This window comes from Phyllobates terribilis, unplaced genomic scaffold (genome assembly GCF_046119375.1).
Source record: "Phyllobates terribilis strain yellow unplaced genomic scaffold, ASM4611937v1 Scaffold_5__5_contigs__length_657084704, whole genome shotgun sequence".
NCBI classification, from domain to species: domain Eukaryota; kingdom Metazoa; phylum Chordata; class Amphibia; order Anura; family Dendrobatidae; genus Phyllobates; species Phyllobates terribilis.
In genome coordinates this window covers 509373604-509391092 of record NW_027362765.1, presented here as the reverse complement: position 1 = coordinate 509391092, position 17489 = coordinate 509373604, and the positions used below count along the sequence as shown (strand labels likewise).

General features: G+C 41.7%; 1 protein-coding gene across 5 annotated transcripts in view; it reads left to right on the top strand.

Moving 5' to 3' along the window:
* PDLIM1 (PDZ and LIM domain 1) overlaps positions 1–17250 on the top strand; it is a 115046-nt gene extending 97796 nt beyond the window's left edge. The window contains exons 4-9 of one of the 5 annotated variants that reach the window (XM_073685636.1): positions 1348–1418; positions 2293–2601; positions 8697–8848; positions 14314–14373; positions 15797–15908; positions 16848–17250. In XM_073685636.1, the coding sequence (XP_073541737.1) occupies positions 1348–1418; positions 2293–2601; positions 8697–8848; positions 14314–14373; positions 15797–15908; positions 16848–17034 (891 nt within the window). In that variant the 3' untranslated portion in view covers positions 17035–17250. Of the gene's footprint in view, positions 1–907; positions 1099–1347; positions 1419–2292; positions 2602–8696; positions 8849–14313; positions 14374–15796; positions 15909–16847 lie in introns of all 5 variants that reach the window. The other 4 variants (XM_073685641.1, XM_073685637.1, XM_073685638.1 and 1 more) reach the window with 4 other exon arrangements.
* The last annotated feature ends 239 nt before the right edge of the window (positions 17251–17489 follow it).

Sequence of the window (17489 nt, the reverse complement as noted above, 5' to 3'; positions counted from 1 at the left end):
TTTGGTAAAATTTGCCATACGGTTCCAGAGATACAGACCTTTTATATTTGGTTGTAATTTTTATTGCTCTTTACAAGGGGGCGTGGCTCAGTGGTGTTTGGGGGATGTCTTTAGGCTGTGTTGCATAATTATCTTGTGAGCCATGCCCCCTTAGTAAAGACCATAAGAATTAATACTAAATAAAACTGCTCATATCTCTGCAACCATATGGCGGATTTAAAACAAACAAATCAACACCATACTTGGGGCAGCAGTAGGAATAAAATAAAAGCAAAGACTGGCCACTTTTAACCTAGTGACAAGTTCACTTTAAATTTAGAATTTACATTCCCCCGATTTTAATGCTGCCTGTGGACGGTGCGCTGCCTGTGGACGGTGCGCTGCCTGTGGACATATAAGTGAGGATTCCTAAGTGTTCAATTCTAATGAAGAGGACTCCTAGGCTAGGACTCCTGTCTCACCAGGACTAAAGGGTCTCCTTAGCCCATATTAAAGGACTGATACTATAAAGACCCATAATAGTTGGGGTCCTTGTTAGAGATTTTGCATTAGGGCCCACTAGCCTCAAATTAAGCCGCTGCAAGCCCAAGGTCTCCATCAATAGCATGCAGCACATTCCCTGTTTGCAGGCTTACAATGGAGGAATGTAAATGAGTAGAAAGATAAGAATGGTGGATTCTGAATAAGCATCTTTTCAGCTATTTATGTATGACTGCAGTTTAGAGAGGTTGGAGTTGACATAATCCCATTGTGTGTGATGCTTCTGGAGTCTTCCCTTCCGCCATGGACGGCACTGGCTGATACGTGGAGTTGTGTTGCTCGGCATTGCATGAGTACTGGCTGTCTTGTCACTCCACGCGTGCATGTTAGACACTTCTGATTTTCCTTCTGGTCCCTTTGCATGCAGGAATTAAAACAAATAGGAGTTGCACACAATCGAAGTGCTATGCCGTTCACTGCCGCCTCCGCTTCCAACACCCCCAAAGTGATCACTGCTCAGTACAACAACCCAGCCGGCCTCTATTCCTCTGACAATATCCAAACCTTCAATAACACTTTGGAGACAAAATCCTCTGGTGCCCAAGTGCCAAGCCAAGTGTAAGTATCTATGTGGATAATGGTCTGTTTGTTCTATACTGTGCTCTTTGAGGACTAGATGTCATGTCTTGTCATTTTACAATGGTCACTAATGTGATTTCCTTTTCAGGTGATTGTAAAGTTTACAAATGTTACCGAGAATTCTGTATAAATGTCTTAAATTCTTTCATTTTCTTCTCTATCTTCACAATCAATCTACAGCTGATTGACAGATGGGAAACTAACCTTATGTTTTTTTTCATTTACCAGAGACCTGTCCAATTTCAGCGTGCTTTCAGCATGACTTACCAGCCACTAAAATCACCAACAGGCTCCATCAGGTGCTTTCTCCTTAAAACAGTCTGCTCCTAGGTTATACCAGACTAGTTAGTGTGATGTAACATTGAGCTAAATTAGTAGACTAGAAAAGTTAGTGCCCCCGTGATGCCACTAGATCTTACAAAATTGATTTGGCTGATCAGGAAAATGGCTTCTCCAATTAATGCTGGTATTCCCATCTCAAAGACCCTATGCCAATGTGTATTATTATTAATAATAATAATAATAATAATAATAATATTAGCGAATACCTCCAGATAGAAATGTAGCATAGTTCTTCTGATTAACTGTCGCTTACCCCATGTGCAGTGTATTGCAGTAGATTAGGTATCCATGGTTACGACCACTAATGGCTAACTGTCACTATATGAGTGGTTGTAATCATGGATACCTAATAATGGATAGCTAAGCTACTGCAATGCCCTACCCATGGGGTAAGAGACGTAGCGAATCAGAAGAACTCTACTGCATTTCTAATAAGAGGTATTTGTTAATATTATTATTACACCTACTTCATATTGGGATAGAATCTTGTAGATGGGAATACCCCTTTAAAGTTGCTCTCCATGAGAGAGACTATGGCCATTCTAGTTAAAATACCGTGCCGCATTATAGTGCTAGTGACAGGCACAACAAACATCATAAGCAGCGTAACTGTCCATATAATACTCAAATTATTAGTAATTTGTGAACTATTTTAGCATTTATGCAAACGCCATATTTGTGTCACAGAGGATTGTTTTGTATGTAGGCACCTTATATAGAAACATCATTGCTGTGTTACCAAATATTAACTTTTCCATTTCCTTCCTTTTCTTGATCACCTGTCATAAACCACTCTCTATCTATTCTCTTTAACCTCCTACTGGTTTCTAGTCCCCTTTCTCCCTCTGCCATGTTTAAGGCTCCCTTGGCTTCTGTCTATAGCCCTCTTCAGCCACGTACTAGCCCTGCCTCTTTACAAAGAAGGCACAGCACCTCCTCTATCCCAAATCAAGTGCGAGTGGTACCTGAAGAGTTAAAGCAAGCTGCACAGATCTGTCCCAACAGTCCTGTGGAAGTGGATATTCCTGGGCTCAAAGTCACCCACATCCAGTTTAACTCCCCATTACAACTCTATTCTCAGGAAAACATTGTGGATACATTGCAGGGGCAGATCTCTTGCATTAACCCAACTTACTCCAGGTAACATTGCCTGTGTGCACAATTACCTGGCACCCTGCATGCTTGTTGTGGATTGGCACTACCTGCTTCACAGTTGGCATCTCATTGTAATACCATGTAATCCTTCTTTCTCTGAACTCCTTCTCCACGTCATCGAGAACCCACCTTTCATGTGCCTGTATGTTGCCGTTCTCAACAATGTGCTGCCTTGCAATGTCTATAAATCTGTGCAAAGTGTAATATTTAATCATTTTTATACCGATTTAAGGCAGCTTTGATGAAAAGTCTGGATTTTTTTTTTTTAATGGAAACTCCGGATTCCTTCAATAGTTGAAGAGCACCAACATCTTCGATCACTACTTGTGGTTCTCCTTGGTTAACTCGCTCACAGGTTTAGGCCAGGTTTACATCACGTTTGGACCACGCATTTGTGGCTCTATCGGGACTTTTGTCTAAAGCCCTGAAAAATGGGATGAAGATAAAACTCCCAATGGAGCCACTGTGTGCTCTGTGTAGCATCTGTTCTGGCAGTGTCCATCTTTTTAAGTGCGGTCTACCCATTTTTCAAGGCATCAGACAGAAGCCCCAATGGAGCCACAGGCATGTGGCAGAATCAAAATATGCTCAAAGCCTTAGGACGACCCATTGAGACATTTGTAGTCATAGGTTGAGTCTATAAAGTAAAATTGCTGTTTATCAACCTCAAAAGGGTTTGATTTTAGGACTGAGACCAAGCTAAGCTGGCTTAGTTTAGATGAGGCATGCCCTGTCCTGCTTGCCCTCTTAGGCTATGTTCCCACATGTTGTGTTTTTTTACGTCAGAAATCTGCAGCAAAACTGAACTCTGGCAGGAAATCAGCTGTTTCAAAAACGCAGGTTTTGGTGCGTTTTTTGATGCATTTTTCAGCGTTTTTTTCACTGTCCTTCTGCCTCTATTTATGCATGTACATAAAGTTCTGTGAAGAATAAAACAAACAAACCCATTCCATCAAAAACGCTGAAAAATTTTACCTGTGTTTTTTCAGCGTTTTTTTCACCACCCATTACTTCCTATGGGTGAAAAAACCCTGAAAGAAGTGACATGCTCTATTTTTTTCCAAAAACGCAAGCCAGGCAGAAAATACGCAGCAAAGAAAACAAGATGTGTGAACAGAGCATTCTGGTTTCTCATAGATTTTGCTGGTACTGCAAACCGCAGCTGAAAATTTGCATAAAAATCCTGCAGCAAAATACACTGAAAATTCTCACACTGGCCACTGGGGCGATTCTAGTGTCATACTTCTTGTTATTCTAGGAAATTCACATGCACATTAGCAGCAATAGACTGAGTCAGACCCTATCTTTTTGTTTTTAAGCATCTGAGTGTGTGCAAAAGTCATTATGAAAGGAGGGAGAGCTGGATCTGCTCTGATATAATCTCTTATGAATAGTGGATCCTTGTAATCCTGTAAAGAGGAAGAGAAAATCACAGGTACAAAAAGCCGGGCACACCCAAATACTTGTATTGCAAAAATATAATATTTTATTAAACAGGAATTTGACAAAGACCATTAGATCACACAAAAAACATTAAAAACATTTAGAAAGAAAGAAAATAACCCATGCAAGGGTATAGTATCCCAAGCATGCACCAACAGGTACTTTAGTAGTTTATAGTGTCAATAATCATTTAGAGTTTTAGATTCAAAAGGTATATAATGCTGACCAAAAAATAAATAAATCATTAATAGCCCAATGTGCAATAGTATATGACTATAAAGTGCAATAGAATATAGGATGTAAATAAAATGCAAAATGCATAAATATTAAGGAGTCAAAGTGAGGGATGCTTATTAATATCACCTAATCAGCCCGATCATAGAGTTGATCATTAATAACCCAACATGCAACCATTTTATAATTGTTGAATACAATAGTATATAAGAAATGAGCAAAATGCAATATGAAATATATAGCGCTATTAAGAGGTCAGAATCAGCATACCTGCTGTGGTCACCCAACGCGTGTCGCTGCCCACTAGCAGCTTCGTCAGGGGTAATCCCATAATGTGATACCTAGTCTAGATATAGGAAGCTTAGGGAGGAAATATCAGCTGAGGCAGATTGATTAATATACTCAAATTGTCATCATTTGAATCCCAAGTGGACACACGCATAGGTCGTCATGGTGTGTTGGCAGCCGATGCATGTGTCCTGAGGATACATAGCGTGCTTCTCACCACAATAGTTGTGGAGCGCAAGGCGCTTCGTTTCCGGCCGGGCGCTCTCATGTGACGTTACAAAACGTCACTTCCGGTCCGGCTTGGTAACATGCGTTCCACCTAAGGTGAAGGTGGAACGCAAACAACGTCACTTCCAGTCGGAAGTGACGTGAAGCTAAAGCAAAGTGACATGCGTTCCAATAGTATGGAACGCAAACTTGCACTTTGTTAATGGATCCAAAACAGTATACGCTGCGCAAAAAAGGGAAGAGGGGGAAGGAGAGTGGGGATAAAAGGATAGAAAGATGGGGAAAGGAAGAACAATGAATGAAGTAACCACATGACAAGTGAGACACATATACACAAAGATACAAAAGTACAAAAGGATGATTATAAAGGAAAGGTCAGAAAGCACGAATTGTTGACATAGTACGCTCCCCCTTTTTCTGGAGGTTCTAACACCCATGGACATACTACCAATATGTAGGAGGGTGATCATCCATGGAGGTGGATCAAGCCCAGAATTTAAGGACCACAACATGGACAAAAAAAAAAGAAGGAATTGTGCAAAAGGTACCATCATACAAAAAGGACTATATAGAGATGTAATAGGGGGTCACCCCCATGCTTAAACCTCAAGAGTAATTATTTTATTAAAAAACCTATAAAGGAATGGTCCTCATTAATACCATTGGGTGCCACAGAGTCCAAGGTGTAAATCCACCTCGACTCTATTTTTAGAAGTTTACGCAAGAGAATTCGAAAACACATCTCCAACATTAATCTAGCTAATCAGGATCTACAAAAAGGAAAAAAGATTTCCACAGTGGCAGCACGTTTCCTAAATAACCATGGTGGCACACCCCATGGATTACGTGTGGTTGGCCTCCAGAAAATACAGCCTAATCCACGGTGTAGTGATTATTCCAATCAACTTCTAAAAATAGAGTCGAGGTGGATTTACACCTTGGACTCTGTGGCACCCAATGGTATTAATGAGGACCATTCCTTTATAGGTTTTTTAATAAAATAATTACTCTTGAGGTTTAAGCATGGGGGTGACCCCCTATTACATCTCTATATAGTCCTTTTTGTATGATGGTACCTTTTGTACAATTCCTTTTTTTTTTTGTCCATGTTGTGGTCCTTAAATTCTGGGCTTGATCCACCTCCATGGATGATCACCCTCCTGCATATTGGTAGTATGTCCATGGGTGTTAGTACGCTCCCCCTTTTTCTGGAGGTTCTATGTCAACAATTAGTGCTTTCTGACCTTTCCTTTATAATCATCCTTTTGTACCTTTTGTATCTTTGTGTATATGTGTCTCACTTGTCATGTGGTTACTTCATTCATTGTTCTTCCTTTCCCCATCTTTCCATCCTTTCATCCCCACTCTCCTTCCCCCTCTTCCCTTTTTTTGCGCAGCGTATACTGTTTTGGATCCATTAACAAAGTGCAAGTTTGCGTTCCATACTATTGGAACGCATGTCACTTTGCTTTAGCTTCACGTCACTTCCGACTGGAAGTGACGTTTGCGTTCCACCTTCACCTTAGGTGGAACGCATGTTACCAAGCCGGACCGGAAGTGACATTTTGTAACGTTACATGAGAGCGCCCGGCCGGAAAAGAAGCGCCTTGCGCTCCACAACTATTGTGGTGAGAAGTACGCCATGTATCCTCAGGACACATGCATCGGCTGCCAACACACCATGACAGCCTATGCGTGTGTCCACTTGGGATTCAAATGATGACAATTTGAGTATATTAATCAATCTTCCTCAGCTGATATTTCCTCCCTGAGCTTCCTATATCTAGACCAGGTATCACATTATGGGATTACCCCTGACGAAGCTGCTAGTGGGCAGCGACACGCGTTGGGTGACCACAGCAGGTATGCTGATTCTGACCTCTTAATAGCGCTATATATTTCATATTGCATTTTGCTCATTTCTTATATACTATTGTATTCAACAATTATAAATGGTTGCATGTTGGGTTATTAATGATCAATTCTATGATCGGGCTGATTAGGTGATATTAATAAGCATCCCTCACTTTGACTCCTTAATAATATTTATGCATTTTATTTACATCCCATATACTATTGCACTGTATAGTCATATACTATTGCACTTTATAATCATGTATATTTGCACAGTGGGCTATTAATGATTTATTTATTTTTTGGTCAGCATTATATACCTTTTGAATCTAAAACTCTAAATGATTATTGACACTTTAGTAGTTTAAAGTACCTGTTGGTGCATGCTTGGGATACTATACCCTTGCATGGGTTCTTTTCTTTCTTTTTAAATGTTTTTAATGGTCTTTGTAAAATTCCTGTTTAATAAAATATTATATTTTTGCAATACAAGTATTTGGGTGTGCCCGGCTTTTTGTACATGTGACTTTCTCTTCCTCTTTACATTATATGCATTACACAGGCTGCCTGTAGCACCCCTTTTATATTTAGCTGTGCCTCCTATTGCTTTGCTTTTGTCATTGTCATCCAGCCTCTGATGATAAGGAGACTGCTGAAAACTCCTCTGATATAACAGGAAGTATGAGTTTAAAATAAGTTAAAAATAGCCCCAGTGGCTGTTTATAGAGATGTGTATATATATCTCTCTTGCCCAAAAAATATATATATATATAATTTTTTTTACATATTGTCATATGAAAATTAAAATACAATTACAATAAAAACCTGATTTAAACATTAGTCCATTTTCTGATAACGCCTTCCCTTTTACATGCTTTAATGTTTCCCTGCTGGTCCATGGTGGCCACCATAGTAGTGTTCAGTTCACTTCAAGGGGAAAAAAAGGTATTGAGGGCCAAAAACTGCTACAAAAAATGTGATGCAACAAAAATGTTTACCTGATAATTAATAACTGGTAAGTAACAACCATCTGAAAAAATGATGAATTTCCTCTACTTTTGTGCTTCCATGTGTTTTTACTGCTTGTAGTATTGTTATTGTCAGTGCATGGGTATGTTCAGGGGGTTGGCAGAGATTGGAAAACGGGGGCTGTTAGTTTTTTTTTCCTCTTTGAAACAGCGCCTCGCCAATCAAGGGGCTGTGTTTGGTATTGCAAGTCAGCTCCAGTGAAGTGACTAATCTGCAACACCAGACACAAACCATGGACAGGTTGCACTGCTTTAAAGGGGGTTGACCATTTTGTATATTTATGACACATAAGTATATGCTAAGAATCCCTGATACGTGCGGGTGTGAAACCCACATCTATCTCGAGAATGAGGCCCCATCACATGCTGCCACGAATAGAAAGGTACAGAAGTTCTGAAAATTGGTGCTTGGTGGTGGGATTCGCCTCGATCAGACATTTATTATAACCTAAGGGTATGCCAAAAATGTACAAGATGGGAAGACTCATTTAAAGAGGATGTGTCACCAGGTCAGAAGTGGCCAGTTTTTGCTCTTCTTTTATTCCCGCTGCTCTCCTGAGTATTGTTTCGGGGGTCTTTTTTTGTTTTCAAATCTGCCATTCGGATCCAGAGAAACAGTTTTTTATTTAGTGCTAATTCTTATGTTTTTTTACCAAGAGGGTGTGGCTCACAGGATTCCGTGGGGGCATGTCTTTAAGTTGCTCTGCAGTATTACCCCTGAGCAACCCCCTCCTTGCTAAACACCATAAAAGTTGGCGGTAAATAAAGGCTCATATCTATGGAACCGTATGTTGGATTTGTAAGAAAACAAACAAAAAAACAAACAAACAAACTTGGGAGCAGCTGGAATAAAATAAGAACAGACACTTTTGACCTGATGACGGGTCCCCTTTAAGGGAATAAAAGGCCCTTTCTTACAAATCTCTGGCAACCCTTTTAAAAAATGTGCCATAAACTCAAGGTGTACTCAGACTTCTGCTTGTCTTTATTTTCTGTCGCATTCAGTGTGGAGCAACCTCAGCCGCCCAGTGTTCGGCCAATTGACAAAGACTCTGAGGTTTACAAGATGCTGCAGGAGAATCAAGAATCCAACGAACCACCGAGGCAATCGGCTTCGTTCTTAGTATTGCAGGAAATTTTAGAGACTGATGAAAAAGGCAAGTAACCGCTAACTGACTGAAATCGTGAACATGCATTTATCAAAAGCCGAAAAACAAAACAAAAAAAAAACAAAAACAAAACACTACTGAACGGAAAGGCATTTCTAACATAGTCAATGGAATTTTTTTTTTCTTTATGAAAAATATATATTTTTTTATGTCAATGGGATATATGTCTCCTATTTTATAGTGTATGAGTGTAAAATAAATCCTACTCTAGTTCGTGGGCTGTGTGCAGTATTGTAGTCTGATACAGCTGCAATACCAGACACCGCCTATGTACAGCGTTGGCGCATTTTCTTGGAGAAAGTAGACACACATTTTTGTAAAGATGAAGGCAGGTAGGTTTGTCAGCTTTCCTTGCATTACCAAGCTCTCACAAGAGTTTTGGGAATTAATCCATAAACAAAGGTGCAAAACGGCCGTAGCCTGTTCTTGTCTGTATCCTTATTCCATCATGGAATAATAAAGTATTTAAAAGCTCGATGGTGAGTGCCGCTACTTTGCCTATGATAAGTAATAATTTGTCCAGCTTCAGTAGGCATGCATTAACTATAAAACCTTACAATCGCTGTGAGAGCGAGGACGTGTGGTTATAAAGGACTATATGACAATGGAAAATAAAAGCAGAAATTAATTTGAATGAAACAATGTGAACTTTAGTCAGAGATCAATAACTTCAATAATAATTGTAAGTTGTACATCCTGATAGTCATTACTGTATACAATCTAAGGTCAGTACTCCGTACAGTGTAGACGAGGAGTGCTCACTATCATAGTGGCCAGATTACATGCGTCAGTGCAATAATTTGTGTTCACAGGTGTTTTTTTTTTTGTTTTCGTGCCTTCATTATTTCCTTAACGTCTTCCGAGAACCGTAGCATTTTTATTTTCGCAGGACGCGTTGTAAATTTTAAGAATGGCATTCTCTGTTAAGTGAAAAATTATATATTTTTTTTACATTGAGGTGAAATGGCAAAAAAAAAACCCTCCTAAATTACAGTATTGTATTTTTGGGGTTTTGTTATTGTCCTTCATTGTGCAGTAAAATTACTTGGCAATATGATGTGTCAGGTCAGTATGATTACGGCCAGTATAGTGTGGTTTTCTTATTGCTTTTTATATAGATTTTTTTAGTGGATAAAAATTTCAGAATTTGACATCAGAAAAATTTGATTTGCGTCACCATTTTCTAAGATTTGCTTTTTAAAGTTCTTGGTTTGAATGTGATTTAAGGATCTGTATGGTGTATGTACACTTTGTCATTTGGGTTGATTTCCTTCCATATTCAAGAAAGAAGAGGGCAATTGGTTTCTTAAAGGGGTTGTCCACTACTATTTAAAATATGCCAAAGCGTTTTTATGATGAAAAGCAGCTTCTTTGTAATTACCTCCCTCTGCCTTTTCTGCCTGTGAGCGACGCGATCACTGGCCGCTCACAGGCATCATGTGACCCCAGGCTGCATCCGGCTCTGACATCCACTGACGTCACGACAAGTCCAGGCTGCAGCCGGGGGTCTCTCTCTTCCGCTTTCCACGGTGGCTGCTGGGTTGTGGGCAGGGTTATCCCCGCGTGTCATACCCTGCATACACCGCGCACTCTGCCTCTCCCCATTCATTGGGAAAGCGTGCGGTGGATGTTGGGTGTGACGCGGTGGGGTAACCCCACCCACAACCCAGCAGCCACTGCGGGGACCCCAGCGCTGAGTCAAGCCTCAATAGACGGGACGCCAGCAGGGGGTCACGTGCTGCCTGTGAGCGGCCACCGATGGCGTCGCTCACAGGCAGAAAAATAAACACCAATAAATCATTTGGGCCCAGTTAAGAATCCACAACACCAATATAATTGTGGGCCAGGAGTCTGTTAGACTTTAGTCTGTGTTCATCACATTAAGTGTGCCCATTACTTAAGTGTGAGAAAAATGAATTAATCCTGAATTGAACCTGAAGGGAACTGGATACTAAATTACAGTAAACAATGTTTGTCCTTGTTTTCACTCTCACCCCCTTAATCCTTCACTTCTTACAACCTCCCCTAATCCCTACACCTAGTAATGAACTCTTTATCTCTCCCTCCATTCTCCCCACCCATCTCACCTCCTCTTCAGAGCTATTCCTCAACATACAATCCTTTGTCTCCAAACACAGACAGCCACCTCATGCCCTCTCCTGCTCCCACCTACTAACGCTTTCTCTGCTCCTCCTCACTGCCGGCGACATCTCTCCACATCCTGGCCCTCCTCACCACATCCCTACAATCACTTCCACCTCCTACCCACGATCTATCCCAAACTCTTGTAACCCTTCTAACCTTATACCCATCCGCCCAGCCCCCGCTTCCCCAGTCCCTCTAACAGGAGCTCTACGGAACGCTCGCTCCATCTGCAACAAGCTTTCCTACATTCATGATCTCTTCATCACTAACAAGCTTTCCTTCCTCGGCATCACTGAAACCTGGCTCGCCCCCTCCGACACGGCCTCTCCTGCTGCACTTTCGTATGGCGGATTCCACCTTTCCCATATTCCCCGCCCCACCGGCAAGCATGTTGGAGGAATAGGTTTCCTCCTATCAGATAACTGCTCCTTCACCCATATCCCACTGCCACCCTCCATTACTTTCCCCTCTTTTGAAGTGCACTGCGTACGCATGTACTCCAACCGGCTGTCATTTACCGCCCCCCCAGGATCAACCACCACTTTTTTTGACCACTTCACCACTTGGCTACTTCATTTCCTCTCCGTTGACGTCCCCACTATCCTCATGGGCGACTTCAACATCCCCTTTGACACTTCCCTCTCGGCTGCCTATAAGCTTCTATCCCTCACTTCCTCCTTCGGCCTTATTCAGTGGTCTTCCACACCCACTCACAATCTTCACCCGCCTCTGTTCCCTATCTGACTTCTCTAACTCACCTCTCCCTCTCTCTGACCACAACCTACTTACATTCTCTACCCTCTCCTCTCCAGGGCAACAATCCCCACTCCACAAACTTGCCTACCCTCGCAGAAATCTTAAACACCTTGACCTACACCTACACTCTCTCTGAATCCCTTCTCCCTCTTACAGACATTAGCTCCTTACATGATGCAGATGTTGCTGCCATTTTATACAACACCACAACAGCCGCAGCTCTCGATTCGGTCGCCCCCCTCACACATACCAAATCAACAGACAACCCTGGCACACCAGCTTAACTAAAGAACTGCGACGGGCCTCCAGGGTTGCTGAAAGTAGATGGAAAAGGTCCCACTCCAATGAGCACTTCAACGCATTCAAACAGTCCCTCACTACCTTCAAGTCCACACTCACTACAGCAAAACAAACATACTTATTATCTCTCATATCCTCCCTGTCTCACGACCCCAAACAACTATTCAACACCTTCAATTCTCTCCTCCGTCCCCCAGTGCCTCCTCCCTCTCCTGTTATATCAGCCAAAGACTTTGCCTCATTCTTCAAGCAGAAGAGTGATGCCATCAAACAAAGCTTTTGCCTAAAGCCCCCACAGCCCCTCCCCACGCCTACTCAACCCTCCTCCTCCAAAACCACCTTCTCAACCATTACGGAAGATCAACTTTCCTCTTTACTCTCCAAATCACACCTCACCACCTGTAAACTTGACCCAATCCCGTCCCAAACCTTACCACTATCTTCATCCCAACCCTAGCCCACCTCTTCAACCTGTCATTAACAACTGGCATCTTCCCCTCATGCTTCAAACATGCCTCAATCACACCCATCCTCAAAAAGCCCTCCCTTAACCCATCCTCTCTGACTAACTATTGCCCCATATTACTTCTCCCCTATGCCTCAAAACTACTGGAACAACACGTCCATTCTGAACTGTCCTCCCACCTCTCCTCCTGCTCCCTCTTCGACCGCCTACAATATGGTTTCCGACCGCACCATTCTACTGAAACTGCACTGACTAAAGTCACCAACGACCTACTAACTGCCAAATCCAAGCGACGCTACTCCTCCTCCTCCTAGACCTGTCATCTGCCTTCGACACAGTGGAGCATTCCCTTCTACAACAAACTTTCTCATCTCTCGGCATCACAGACTTGGCCCTATCCTGGATCTCCCCCGTATTACCCCCGCGATAGCACACCGCAAGCATGCCGGCCGCCGTGTCTGGAATCCGCCGGAAGAAGACACAGTTGACAAAGAGTACTTCCCATCATGTGACCACTCAAGCGTATACACATATTGGTGGCCTCTGTTATTGGATATTTTTATTCATATATTAAGGTTGTGGTTTTATTAGGCTCTTATCTTACTGACATTCGCGCTTGTGTATACCGGCAGGGGTTTTTCCTTGCGAGCTCCATCTGCTGCCTCTTTTGACCAGAGCCCTGGCTACTGCGCATGCGTCAAGCGCCATAAATACAAATCACATGATTTAGTCCCGATAATGTGACCGCGAGTGGTCACATGACGGGAAGTACTCTTTGTCAATTGTGTCTTCTTCCGGAGGATTACGGACACGGCGGCCGGCATGCTTGCGGTGTGCTATCGCAGGGGTAATACGCTACATAGGTGGCCATGACAACGGTGATCTAAGGTCAGGGCTCGCACAGGGGGTAGTAGTGCAACTGAACATGATTACCAATTAGGGCGTCATTGGCCAGGACCCATTTAAATACTTACCCTTTCCAGCATTCCATCACTCCTGGACAAAGCATTTCCTGTGCGAAACGCGCGTCTGGTGTGTGGTGGGTGCCTGGACCTCAGACCAACGCTCCTTGGTAAATATAGTTTTTCTTTATATTTATATTGGGTAGTTCCAATATGGGCTTTCTTATGTATATATGCTGCTCCACTTGGATATTATGTACAAAATAGTTACCCATATTCATGTTTCGATGGAACTATCCGATGTATTTATATATATATATTTTTTCTCTATGTGTGGCTTACCATTTATGTATTCAATGCTGTTTAATCACTTTTATATGTAAAGGTCTATCATACCATATATTGACGTTGTACATGTACCTGTTGGAGCTATGTGAATAATATATTGGTTATTCTCTATACATTGTATAGGTCCAGGTGCTCCACCTCTCTGTCATCTGTGGTGTGCCTTGTTTTTACCTTGTGCATTTTTGTCTTTTATATGTTTTCAATAAAGTTTTGGCAATTTTTAACACGGGCCACGTAGTTAATCTTTGTTTTAGGTATATTGGTGTTATTGTCACAGGCAGAAAAGGCAAAGGGAGGTAATTATAAAGAAGTTGCTTTTCATGATAAAAAAACGCTTTGGCATATTTTAAATAGTAGTGTACAACCCCTTTAATAAATTGACCCCAGTCTCAAATAGGGAAAGTGATTGTGAGCTCCATTGGGACAAGGACTGATGTGAAAGATGAATCTCTTTATATGGGTCAAACATACTTTGTAGCCTTGTACAAATAGAATAAATACATTAATAAATGATTTACCGTTCTTTCCTGGTGCAGATTTTGAGGGCACAGAACTTGCATACACAGGTCCAGGAGGTGAATATTTTATAGACCCAGGTAGAGGACGATATGCAGAACCATTGCTCTTTCTCACATGCACGTGAAGGCTGTCACGTCTGTCACTGCGTGCACCATTTCTCTGGTCATTTGCATGTTGTGTCTATGAAGGGAAGGCAGTGCCGTGTACATGATATGGCAGTGACCAGGATCGCATTTGCTGTGTTTCACGCTATAGCAGTAACTTTCAGTAGATTTCTTACCTGCTGTAAATACATTTACTTATAGTTCTGAATGTTCTTGGATTTACAGTAGGAGCAGTATTCTGCACATCCATCTGGTAAAAGCAATCTTTGAGTGTCCATTAAAATCTGATGCGTTTCTGGTGCATGGAAGTGTCCATAATCTATAATTCAGGGAGCTTCCATGCTTTAGAAACACGTCTGGTTTTAAAATCCCCCCTTTTGGATCCTGGTGTTGATGGACACTCAATAAAGATTGCTTTTACCGGATGGATGTGCCATATACTCATCTTCGTTGTTCCTAGTCTCTGTTTTGTCAGCTGGATCCCCGCACCCTTAGAGGCATCATTCAGTGCATTTGCCCTACAGTCGTGGTGCGATGCTACCCACCCCCCTTCTTTCTTTAGATTTAAAATAATCATTCCTCCAAACTAATAAGCATTGTAGCTATAAACATAAAAATGGTGGCAAACATGCCAGAGAAACCAGTACAGCATAGAAACCATATCAGTAAGGGTATATTCACGAGTCGAGGATTTGACAAATTTCAATGTGGATTCTGTGCCAAAGTTAATGTTAAAATCAACAATACTCTGCATCCCATGCATTTGAAAGGGATTTCCACAATTCCCTTCACATGCGACGGAAATGTCTCATACATTCCCATTTGAAAGCTGTAGAATAAGCCAGCTTCAGATAAACCTCATGGAATAGGATTAGTACTCTCACTGCAGAACTGGGGAAAAAATCTGACATTTGGTTGATTTGCAATATGCAAGTCTGGTAACGCATTCACGGCAAATCCCCACTGATAGAGAATTACATCTGCATTTGCAGTGTATAGAATTACACCAGAACACATTTAAAAATAAGTAGACAATCCCTTACAGGACATTTGGAGCTGGTACGTCTATGCCCCAAGAACTGTGTGCTGCAGTACAGGGTCTGAGCACATAGCTACCTGCACAAATTCAAGTATTAGGAAGCTGTTTTAAGTAATTGTAAATCTATTTCTATAGCGTTAATATTCATTATTAAAAAACACTTTTTTTTTAATAAAGGGAAGAGAATTTGGTCACTGCTATCACTGACTGCTCCTACAGCTTCTTGAATGCACAGTTCACAAATTCAAAGGCTCCGCAGCTTCTAGGTTTCCCTTATTGAAATGTGAAATATACAATATTTTTGTATGTCAATTCTTATATGTCTAATTTATTCATATTTCTTCATTTCTGGTGCAGGGGAGAAACCTTCTGGGTTCCGTAGTGTAAGAGCTCCTACTACTAAAGTGGCTGCCTCCGTCGGTAGTGGACAGAAACTGCCAACATGTGATCACTGTGGAAATGGGATTGTGTAAGTGGCATCTCTAGAATACGCTGTGCAACATGAAATACTGTATATATAATCTCACACTAAATTGTTGCCATGTAGGGGAACGTGATTGAAAAGACACCTTAAAAACTAGCTTTAAAACACTCAGCTTGAGGGCTCAATGTTTTTAAAGCTCAAACTAGGCTTTCCTTCACCTGCACTAGTCCTGTACCTCTACATCCTGGACAACTGGAGTGCCATACACCTTCTCATCTAACATCCATGATCTAACAAACCCTCCTGAGCCCTGCTCCTGTACTTGCCCTAGTTTAGTAACTTGCACTTCTAATTTTGTCTTACAAATGTTGATGCAAAACACTGATGTCAGAATAAAGCCTAAGGCCACGGCCCGACTATCAGTATTTGGTCAGTATTTTTTCTCAGGAGTGGGAGTCAAAACCAGGTGAGGAACAATCAGAGAAAAGGTATAATAGAAACAAGTCACCAATTCTGCATTTATCACCCACTCCTGGTTTTGGCTCCCACTCCTGAGAAAAAATACTGACTGAATACTGAGAGTGGGACCTTAGAGACATTTTGAGATTTCTAAAAGGGGTTTGCCCCTATTGAAAAACATTTGCCCATAGACTCAGTTGTAATGAAAAACTAACAGTGCTTTACTTTCCCTCCCTGGGAGCAGCGCTGCTGTGTACATCAGCTGAGCTCAGTGATTGGCTGCAGTGGTGACCTCACATTGACAGCACTGCAGCCAGTCACTGAGCTCAGGCAATATACACAACATAGACTGGAGAAAAATGGGAGACACCTTGGAAGATCCGAGGAGAGTAAATAGTGCTCAGTTTAGTTTTTAACTGGTAACTGAGCTTATGGGCAAAAGTTTTTGAAAGTGGACAACCCCTTGACTTTACCTTCTAGGAATGGTGTTTTTCAGTAAATAATGGTTTTGTTTTTTTTTTTCAGGGGGATCTTTGTGAAGATCCGAGACAAACCACGTCACCCTGAATGTTACGTGTGCACAGACTGTGGAGTGAATCTCAAACAGAAGGGGCACTTTTTTGTAGAGGATAAGATGTACTGTGAAAAGCATGCCCGTGAACGTATGACACCACCTGAAGGATATGACGTGGTTACCGTCTACCCCAAGTAAACTCTCAACAGCAGAGAAGTGACATTATGGAGTCTGTTTAATGCTTAGCAAGACTCCAATTCACCTGAACATGAATGTTGTCAGTAAAGCTTCTTGAGAATATACTGGGGGGAACCTGTGGAAATTTTATACATGATAGTTATTTCAAAACAACATCTATGATGTTTTTCATCTTTGCCTTTGTTGATATTCAATACAGAAAGTCTTTATTACATAGACCTGTGTCACTTGTGTTTTGTTGTGATCTGTGCCAATCTATATCATAGAATCCTTGAATATTAGAGTTGGAAGGGACCTCCTGGGTCATCTTGTCCAACCTCCTGCTCAATGCAGGATTCACTAAACCATCTCAGACAGATGTCTGTCCAGCCTATGTTTGAAGACTTCCATTGAAGGAGAACTCACCACCTCTCGTAGCAGCCTCTGCCACTCATCGATCACTCTCACAAGTTTTT